A 10,734-nucleotide genomic window follows, 5' to 3' on the forward strand; every position below is an offset into this window, starting at 1 on the left:
GGTATATCCAGATTGTCCAGCCGTATATGGTGCTACGTGGGTAGTCTCGTACCCAGACCGTCTGTCGTAAAGAACTGGACGGTCCGCGATCGGGCCGAATGGTCCAGGGCTGTACCCGGATGGATCGGCCATATATGGCGTGACTTGGGCAGTCTGCGCATGGACTCGTGTAGAGTCGGATGGTCCAGCGTAATACGTCGGCCGGTTCATGCCATATCCGGACGGTCCGGCGTAAGATGGCGGACGGTCCGCAACATATCCGGACGGTCCGGCGTGATGCACCAGACGGTCCGTGATGGGGCCGAAGTGTTCAGGGTTGTATCCTGATGGTCCGGCCATGTACGGTGCGACCTGAGTGTTTTGTGTGCGGGCCTGCATCTGGTCGGACGGTCCGGCGAAATACGCCGGACGGTCCGCGGTATACCTGGACTGTCTGAGATGATGTTCGGACGGTCCGGCCGTGTCCAGTACTTGCCGCGTGCCTAGTGGTTGTGGCTGTGATGGTGGCACGAAAGCGTGCATCGGCATACCATATGATGGCTGGGTCAAGGGTGACCCATTTATAGCCGATGTGTTTGACGCGGGTGGCACTGTATTAGACTCTCGCGATGGAAAGTTAGGAGCAACTGATTTCTCGTATGCACGTAAATGCATTTTAATAGATTCATCTACATATTGCTTTAACTGATCTCCTTGTTGATCCATGAAAGTCGTAAGAGATAGATCTGGAGTACTTACAGTGGGACCATGAAGTGGAGGTAGGAGAGATTCCATATCGATCTCCCCTTGACGGATGATCTTCTGGTGGCGATCTACCGTGAAGTGTGACAAGTACTTGTCCGCCGCCTCCTTGCGTCGTTCGGAGAGTTTATGCAGCAGTTCCGCCTCTTCCTTGTCGCGTTGTTCGTTCCATTGCCGCATCACCTCCTTCTCATCGCGCATTACGAGGTCTTCAAAGGGCATTTGGTCATCAGCCGGGAGCGCCTCCATGGCCGGCTTGATGATGTTGGTGGTGGAGATCTTGGTGTGATCCTTAGAACCGGCCATCTATGGGCCGATTTTTAGCAGGTCTAGACACCTAATCCCCAGCGGAGTCGCCAAAAGTATGTTGACACCTTTTTGGAGGCGCCAATTACTCAAGAGAACTAGCGGCAGTGCTCTCTGGTCAGGCGCGGACGGTCCGCGGCACAGGGCCGGACGGTCCGCGACCTGGCGCGAGGCGGCGGTGCTCTCTGGTCAGGCGCGGACGGTCCGCGGCACAGGGCCGGACGGTCCGCGACCTGGTGCAGGAGCCCGGGTTCCCTGCCTGACGTCCGGACGGTCCGCGCCCTGAGGCCGGACGGTCCGCGCGTGCGCAGGGGCTGCGGAAGATCGCCGGCGGCGCCTGGATCTCGCTCCCGGGAGGGACCCCGTCGGGGAGGAGAGATCCTAGGAGTTGTCTAGGCTCGGGCCGGCCGACCTAGACTCCTCTAATCGACGTAGAGTCGATGAGAGACAGAGAATTTGGGGATTGGAATACTAAACTAGGGCTAAACTAGAACTAGACTAGAACTACTCCTAATTGTGCTGAAAATAAATGCGAGATAGAAGTTGTATTGGTTCGATTGTTGGGGGTTCAATCGGCCGTAGCCCTTCATCTATATAAAGAGGGAGGTCTGGATCCGTTTCCAACTGTTTCCCGAGTTAATCCCGCGGTTTTAGGTAACAAATCCCGCGAGAAACTAGGAACCCTAACTGACTCTGCGCGCGCGCGGACCGTCCGCGCCACCACCGCGGACAGTCCGGACTGCGGACCGTCCGGCCTCGAGACCGGACCGTCCGCACGGCTCTTTTTAGAGCTCAACAAGTGGTATGCTGTGCTAAATATGCTTTCCCTGTTCACATCATAAAAACGACATAATATGATGCGACTCTATATATTGCTCTTGTGCTCAAAACAAATTGATATATATATCATATTCCAACGAGGAGAATCTTATGAAAGACGTTGGAATCTTATAAAAGGAGCGGATAGGGATAACCACATGGCCGGCCCCGCCGCGGGGTGAACACGACGGCCTGACCCGGTTTCCTTCTCTCGCCTTCTCTTTTCTGTAACGCGCAGTATACGGCGCCGTTGTTTCTCCCCACGGCGGCATCTCCTGCGTGGCGCCGCCTTCCGGCGAGAGCTGCGACGGCGGCGCACTAGGCGAGTTACTGGACACGAGAGCGATGGGGGACGGCGCCAGCGGCCGCGGCGGCGGAGGCGGGGCCGGGCGGCGGGTGGGGGAGTACGAGCTGCTGCGACCGATCGGGTCGGGGGCGTACTCGCAGGTGTGGCTGGGGAGGCACCGGGCGCGGGGCACGGAGGTGGCGGTGAAGGAGATCGCCATGGAGCGTCTCAGCAACAAGCTCCGCGAGAGCCTCCTCTCCGAGGTCGACATCCTCCGTCGCATCAGACACGATAACGTCATTGCACTCCACGAATCCATCAAGGTACCCCGCCGCGCCTTGCCGCCCCATTTGATGTCGCTCGTGATCTCCCGTGCTATCGATGTGGATCTGCAAGGTGTTGGTGCTGTTGGGGGGTCTGATTATAGGCTAGGATGTATGAAATTGAGGAGTTTCTCCGGTGAATTCTAGCTTATAATGAGCAGGCATTTTAGGTAGGTGGGGCTCTAAGCAAAGGAAACCCTGTCTAACTTGATGTCCGTTTGGATGGGAACTAGTTTGCAGGAGATAGATTTGAATGTTCGCTAGCCAGTTGTTGCCTTGCTTGAAATAGGAGGTTCAGTCATGAATGATTCCGTGAAATTCTATATGGCCTTTATCCTAGTTAATTTGTTAGATAGATTTTTTCGGGAAGCTAGGATTTTGTGGAACACTAGGAAACAAAAATACCTTTAATGCTGAATCTCGATGTTGTGAGTGCAATACTCGGACGGGGAGGGAAAGACCGCCCTCCCAATATTATATTAAGAAGAGACCGAAACATAGCCTCGGCCGAGAATACCCCCTTACTATGGCCCCATCACTAACGGGCCAATCAATTGCCCACTCTGCAACGGCCCAACCGGATGGTGACGCGCAAGATATCGATCCCCGAGAGCGGGTGGGGCACAACGAGGGGATTTTTTTTAACCAAGCCCGAAATTCGTCTCCGAGGGGGGATCGAACCCGAGAGCTGGAGGTGCTACTCGGAAGCCTTAACCATTACGCTAGGAGGCCCTTCGCTTGTGAGTGCAATCCTGCAATCTACCAGTTTAATAGCAAACTCATAGGGTCAACTTTCTCTCTGGTATTAATGTTGTTATCTTTTTCTTGTTCAGCAAACAAAGTTCTTCTCCATGCACAGGGACTGGAGAACACTCTGTTTCTAATTAGTACTCACTCCGTTTTTTTATATATGACTTTTTCTAGTTCAAAAATGAACTATTGGGCGTCAAATATTTAGAAATGGAGGTAGTAATTACCATAAATAACTATTGTGTATGATTAGGACCATGGGAGCATATATCTCATATTGGAGTATTGTCGAGGTGGTGACTTACATGCATACCTTCAACGTCATAAAAGAGTTTCTGAAAAGGTTGCTAGGCATTTCATCCGTCAGTTAGGCAAGTGACTCATCAATGGTCAGCCCCCTTATCCTCTGCCTTCCCCCTAGCTTTTCTCATAATGTCTCATTTTTCTGGCAGCATCTGGTCTGCAAATGCTTCGCGATAATAACGTGGTTCACCGAGACCTAAAACCTCAGGTTTGCTTACTCACTTTCTAGTTTCTGTTTCCATGATAGTTGAATATTCCATGGTCAAGTGTTCAAGAAATATACAGTGGTTAAATTTATCTAATTTATTGGATTCTGAATTTTCTGATTTTGCAAACAGAACATTCTTCTTGTTGAAAATAATGAAAATTCTCTGTTGAAGATCGCTGACTTTGGATTTGCAAAGTGAGTTCCATTTCTTTCAATTTGTAGATGAAAAATTAGCACATTTTCTACATGTCCTAAATTTCTGAGTTTATCTACAACTGAGTTGCGTATGCTCGTTTTTGTGATTTTATTTCTACTGGGTTTGGACACAATTAATATACCAGTACTGCTACTGACAGATTGAACAAATGGCCTTCCATCTTTCCCTCACTTTCTTGATGGAGTCAACTGAGATCAATGTGTTTTCTATTGTTCTTTGAAATTGTTTTTGGTAGTGATTAGTTAATGTCTGAAAGCCTGAAACGATCAAGGACATGAAAACACCCTGTACAATGGACAAACTGATCTGCTCCTTTCCTAACAGATGTCCTCAGTGTACATCCTGCGTGGGATACTATCAAGTCTATTTCTTTGTCTGCAGTGTGTCAACTATTTGACTAGACGCTCCCTCATGTATATCATCTCGTCTAAATGTGGTAGAACCGTAGAAGTTACACTAGTGCATGCAAAAATTCCTTAACAAGGCTCCAAATAGTTATTGTAACATCGCATAAGGTGTTTCACATTTTAGACAGAAAAAAAACTGCAACATTTCAAAATAACATCTGCCACATGCTTACATTTGAAACTGACACCTGTTGCGTTTTGAAAGAATGATAACAACATTTCTAAATGACATAGTAACATTTTTTAGGATCCTAAATGTAGAAATGAAAGGTTGTGTATAATAAAAGGGATGAATTGTATTGAGCCTTTAGGGTGAATATATAGGAGTGCATGACTTGAAGGGCAAGTAGCCTATCCTAGAGATAAGGAAGGTTATCCCGAGATTACAATCAATCCTAGAGTAACCATATTCAGAGTTGCCTAATATACTCTAACATCATTCGCAGTCGTAGCTAGAGCATCACAAACGGTCAGACTGGAGGACAAGCTGAAGAGCTGACCCCCCCTGCAGTCATAACTGTGTCGCGGTGCAGAGGCAATGATTGGATAAGAAACCGAAAAGGAGCTCATGCAGGCGGTAGCCCTTTGTGCCGATAATGTCGAGGAAGCCTAGTGCGAGGACGCAGAGCCATTGCGAGGTTGCGTGCGTAGGGTAGTTGTGGTCGATGGAGCTGTTGAGGATGCCGAAGAAGTCAAGCCGCATAAGTCGTGGGCACGGGCGCAGCACGCGGGAAGGCCCACAGTGTGCCAGGAGGCGCCGGATTGACGGTGACGCAGAAGGAGGGAGCCATAGACAAAGACGGTGTCGTAGTTGCGACAGTTGATGTAGAAGGTTAATGTCGAGGTCGATACAGTCAAGCCATCGTGAGTGAGGCGTACCTCGAGTTTGCTAGGCCCGAAAACGCATCGGGAACGAAGGCAGACACTGGTGTTGCCAATATCGGACGTACTAGGCAGAGGGCCCCAACCATGTGTCAACGTCTAAAGGGACCAACAGAGAAGGCCTCGATGACGGTTGCGGTGCAGAACAACGAGGAAGGAGGTGCCACTGCAACTCCCGGTTGCCTGAGGGGATGAAGTACACGAGGATGAGACGACGATGCTGACGACGAGGATGTGCTGGACGAAGGCGAAGTGGTAGACAAGGCGATGCATTGAGGCTTAGTTGCGGCAGCGCAAGAGATGGAGGCGACGACACGCCAGGACGTCGCGACAGAGGTCATCGCACGAAGCGACCCGACAGAGGCCCGCGCGATGCGGCTCTGGTGGATGCCGACGTGACGGGATCCAGGGCGACGGTGCCTCGACAGAGTCCGGTGCGGCCTAGGCGAAGGGGTGTGGATCAGCCCAAGGAGGAGGCCGACATAGTGCGACCTCGCGTGGAAGCCAACTATGGGATCTGCTGTGACAGGATGCCACCAACATAAACCCCAGCCTAACGTCGTGGATCCAAGCGCTCCTCCCACAGTTGTCACCACGACGGTGTAGGGTGGGGGAGCTCGGGTGCAGCCATCTCCACGACGGCCTATGGAGGGGGTAAGCGTGGCCTAGCTTGCAACAGAGCCCGAGATTCGACTGACGATGACGCACGGAGCAGCTGGTGGTTCCGATCTGTTGTGCTTGACAACGCGACGACGATGACAAGCACGACGGATTAGATGAACCTGCGACGCATCCTACGATGGTGCTGCGCCCGACGGAGATCGATCTCCCCAGGGGCGGCACGACGGTGACAGCGGAAGACGACTTTTGGATCTAAAACCTAAACTCGCTATACCATATAGAAATGAGAGATTGTGTATAATAGAAGGGATGAGTTGTATTGAGCTTTTAGAGTAAATATATAGGAGTACATGACTTGAAGGGTAAGTAGTCTATCCTAGAGATGAGGAAGGTTATCCTGGGATTATAATCAATCCTAGATTATCCATATCCGGAGTTGCCTAATATACTCTAACACTAAATCAATGAATATGGACTGTATGCAATGAACATTAATGCCACATTATATTTTCTTTAGGACCTTTTTGGAGCTACTGCAAATAGCGATCTTTCTGAAGTCTGGCATTTCTAGACATAAGTGAACAAATGTAATACACTTCTGCAACATATTGTACACTTACCTATGCTTTGTTATAGAACATCATTTTTAGTAGTTCACATTCTTTGATTTTTTTTGCAAATATAATCAGGGCACCATTTCATAATGTTACAAAACTATTTATCTTTGTGAAAAACTTTGTGCACCAATAATTTAATTAAAATAACTATCTTGACTCCTAATAGCTTGAGATATTCAGGACTGCTGTATGGTTCAGCTATTCAACCTGTGCATGTTCTTGCATTGAAATTTACATAAAGTTTGTAGAAAAATAAGAATATGTGGAGAAACCAAGTACAGGAATACAAGACTATATTTCAACGTAACTTACTGTGAATAACAATAGATAAGGGCATAAGGCTTTGGGTAGACTTCAGCTCCTCACACCTGTAGTTCATAGTAACATTCACACAGCTTTCTCTCCATGCAATACGATTTTTGTCGGACTAAGGTCACTTTAAGAGGTGGATGCCTGAATGAGCTGTTCGACAGCTTGATAGTATGAGTATCACTGTATCAGACATATGATAGCTTGTTTTCCCTTTTTGCATGAGCAGATTTTTGCAACCTTTTGCCCTAGCTGAAACTCTTTGTGGTTCGCCACTTTACATGGCTCCAGAAGTCATGCAAGCTCAGAAGTATGATGCAAAGGTCTGAGCTTTTTTTCTGTTTCATGTCAGATTTAGCATCTTTTACTACTGGTGCTTGACCCAGTGTTTAATGGCTTTTCTGACAGAACAGGCAGATCTGTGGAGTGTCGGTGTCATTCTATATCAACTTGTTACTGGAAGACCACCTTTTAATGGGGGCAATCAGATCCAGGTTTTTCTCCTGTTTTTAAGATAACTTCAGCACGTCTGATCTAGATTTGACTACAAGTGCTAATGGACAGATATATTTATTTGTTTCCCAGTTGCTTAAAAATATACTCAGGACATGTGAAATACGCTTCCCATCTGATTGTGACTTGAGCCATGGCTGCATTGACTTGTGCAGAAAGTTGCTGCGGCTCAATTCAGGTTAAATCACTAATTTGTAGTTACATCGAGTTCCTATGGTATCCGCACTGAGCACATAGAGCTTTATGATATTGTCATTGATGGTTCAAAGAAGTTTTCCCTGCGTTATTATTCTTATGTTGTGACTTGGAATGGGGAAATGGCACAAGTATTGTTGTATTGATGTATTACATTTGTTCTTTCGAAAATGAATGGTACCATGCAAGGGCAGTTTTATACCCTGCCATTTGTCCTTTTATTTTACTATATGACTCTGTTAGTACCTGTTTTTCAGATTTGATGTTCAACTCAGACTATTCCTTAACATTAAGAAATTCTCTAGCGGATATTTAACCTGTTTTAGATAAAAGTGTTTTTAGAATACCACTTTTTTCAAGGCATACTTTCTTCTGCAAAAGTATGTTTAGGAAATAAGAACATCAAAGGTGTGTTGTTTTTGTTTTTGCATTTGATCATAGCACTAGTGCCTAAACTGATAATGTACAGCTGTAGCATAACCTCATATCTAGTATTTAACAGAGGCTAAAATGTAATGTTCTACTATTGCTGTTATCACATACAGTTATCGGCTAACATTAATGGTGCTGTGCTAATCTGTGTAATTGATCCAGTGGAGCGGCTTACAGTTGAAGAATTTGTGCACCACCCATTTCTTTCTGAACATGCTCCAGAGAAGACTTTGAGGTATTGATTTGTTTCCACTATATTCTATCCTACTGCATCTTCGGATGTTTTAAATAGTATGTATTACATTTACAGCCTTACACAATCTGACATAAGAGATGGCTTTCCAAGAAATAATAGCAGTCCAACAAGGCATTCAAACCATAGTTCACAAGAAGATTGTATGCCTTTTCCTTTAGATGATGAGTCAAGTGGACAGGACGAGGGTCCAGTTCCTGACAGTAAGAGTCTGATGAAATCTTATGGATTTCCCATGGGTAAAAGATTGGATAAAACTTCAGGCCAGAAGAGTCCACCGAAACATAACAGTTTGTTCTCCAGGTATGTCTTGGGCAATAATCATGCACCTAGTAGCCAACACCATGGCCATTCTGGTAAAGTGACCAAGGAAAGCAAGATTCATGAAGTACAAGGTCAAAAGGTTGTTTATCCAGAAGGTATGGAAGTCATTAGTGACTATCTTGCACTTCCTCATTTATTATGAACGATTCTTACTGAAATTATTATTTCTTTACTTTGTAAATGTAGATTCCCCTATCATTGATTCATTAGAGTTTGTAGATCAGGAATACGTCTTCGTGTCTGGACCACACCTGGAGGGATCATCATCTTCAACAAATGCCTCTCAGCAGCTTAATGTACCAGCAAAATATGATAATTCGTCTGTTTCACCACCAAAGTTAACTTTCATGAGTGCACCAATGCCGATAAATGGTTTGCCGATTAATAGACAACAACTTGCTGGGACTGGTAGCTTTGACAGCCACTGTTCTCCTGCATCTGGCACTTCACAGGGATCTGCAGATATAAGTGATGCCATGGATCAGCCCCCATCTGATTATCTGACGAGGATTAGATTGTTGGAGCAATATGCATCAGCCATAGCAGGGTTGGTCAGAGATGAGGTAAATTTTATCTGCTTGATGGTCCCAGTTTCTTTGTTTTCCCTATGTTTTATTTTACTTCGACTCAACCTTTGGAGATGGTTATAGTTCATTGAAAATACTTTCATCCATACTACGACTTAATGTGCAGTTGTGCACTTGTCATCTATCCCAAGCTTTGTATTATAGTAGCAAACAATGCTTTTGGGTTACACTGAATTGTCCTTAAGATTGAATCCCAGTAACTCAAGACCCAACTTTTATATAATAAGAAAAGCTTCAGGCAGCATTTAGCCATTAAAGTTGTTTAGCAACAAAGCTGCCACTGACTTGCTTTTGCTTTGCTGATCCATCACCTGAATACCTGATTGAAGATCAAAGGTGGCAGACACTTGGAAGCGTTCTCTATTCAGCTAATTGTTCTTGCAACCTGGAAGCAAGCAATTCATATAGGAAATACCTTTGTAGCTTCACCTGCAAGGGAGAGTCCCTCACAGGATATCCCTATGAAGGGGCATATTGCTGGTGCTTCCCATTTGCCTGCGAACTCAAAGCTAGCTGATGATGCCTGCATGCAGATAGAGAAACAGTTTCTCTCTGAAGTTGAATATGCTGAAGAACTAGCCAGCATTGTGGGACAGATAGCTGGTATGTTTGTGGATTGTTACTATCTGTCCGTTTCTTGGTAAAACCTTTCATATGCTGATTGTGTTCTTATGCACACAGATGGTACAGAGATGCCAGATGCAATTGAAATGATATTTCAGTCGGCTTTACTCATAGGAAGGCGAGGCGGTGTAAGTAAAGCAGATTGTATTCCATTCGAGAACTAGTCTGACATGTTTACCTCTTGACCACTCATTGCCCTTTGTTTTTTTTTCCTCATCCCAATTCACAGGTTGATGAAATGTTTGGGAAAGCCGCGGATGCCATGACTGGGTATATGAGGGCGGTATCCATGCTGCGGTTTCTCCTGGTCGAGGCACCATCACTCGCCCTCAACCCCCCTTTGACTCTAACGAGATCCGATCGGAATCGACTGCGCACATACATTGACGCTCTCAACACCAGGCTCTGTCAGATGCAGAGCCAGAGGCATTGACTGCTGCCATGCGCCCTCAAATCTTGTCCAGGTGTTGTACAATATTCTTTCATTTGTAAATATATTTGTTGGCCCAAACTAGGGCATATGTAACATGTCAGAACTGTGGAACTAGGCAGAGCAGCGAAAATCTATTGTAAATATATTTGTAGTGTGGAATTAGGCAGAGTGTACGTGGTAGGTTCATTCTGTGTCGATTCAGGCAGAAGCTTGAAAACCGAATAACCAATAATAGTCACGTGTGGAAATGTAAACAGCTCGGCCTCTACTTCGTAGATTCTTTATTATATATTAGTAAATTAGCTCGATAAAAAAAATTATGCACCTAATATCATCTCATCTATGTTGTCAAATTTATCATGCTGGATGTCTCCGATCACTATATCAACAACGTGTTGATCTTCTTGATCACCATTTTGCCTTCGTCTAAGTCTCTATTGCATCATTTGAACTATATCCATAAACACTAGCAAAGAATATTAGTTCAAATGGTTATATAGGTCATCAAACACTAAAACTTTATAATCAAATAATCAAATGGGTCTCTATCCATTTTTCTTACAATATTCCAATCTTTGATGATT

At 45.8% G+C, this 10,734-nt stretch overlaps 1 protein-coding gene across 4 annotated transcripts; it reads left to right on the top strand.

Moving 5' to 3' along the window:
- Positions 1–1,958: 1,958 nt before the first annotated feature.
- LOC100382597 (uncharacterized) lies at positions 1,959–10,459 on the top strand. 4 transcript variants are annotated; one of them, XM_008660610.4, is made up of 13 exons: positions 1,959–2,475; positions 3,479–3,596; positions 3,678–3,736; positions 3,867–3,931; positions 7,019–7,112; positions 7,203–7,283; positions 7,375–7,480; positions 8,092–8,164; positions 8,240–8,601; positions 8,726–9,069; positions 9,423–9,696; positions 9,775–9,845; positions 9,947–10,459. In XM_008660610.4, exons 1-13 carry the CDS (start codon positions 2,212–2,214, stop codon positions 10,148–10,150), a joined length of 2,115 nt encoding a protein of 704 aa, XP_008658832.1. In that variant the 5' UTR covers positions 1,959–2,211; the 3' UTR covers positions 10,151–10,459. The 4 variants fall into 4 exon arrangements, with proteins under 4 accessions (XP_008658832.1, XP_008658834.1, XP_035818237.1 ...); XM_008660612.4 differs by having other exon boundaries at positions 2,024–2,475; positions 8,486–8,601; positions 8,693–9,069; XM_035962344.1 differs by having other exon boundaries at positions 2,024–2,475; positions 8,486–8,601.
- The last annotated feature ends 275 nt before the right edge of the window (positions 10,460–10,734 follow it).

The sequence above is a fragment of the Zea mays genome, chromosome 9 (assembly GCF_902167145.1).
Source record: "Zea mays cultivar B73 chromosome 9, Zm-B73-REFERENCE-NAM-5.0, whole genome shotgun sequence".
In the NCBI taxonomy this organism is placed as follows: Eukaryota; Viridiplantae; Streptophyta; class Magnoliopsida; order Poales; family Poaceae; genus Zea; species Zea mays.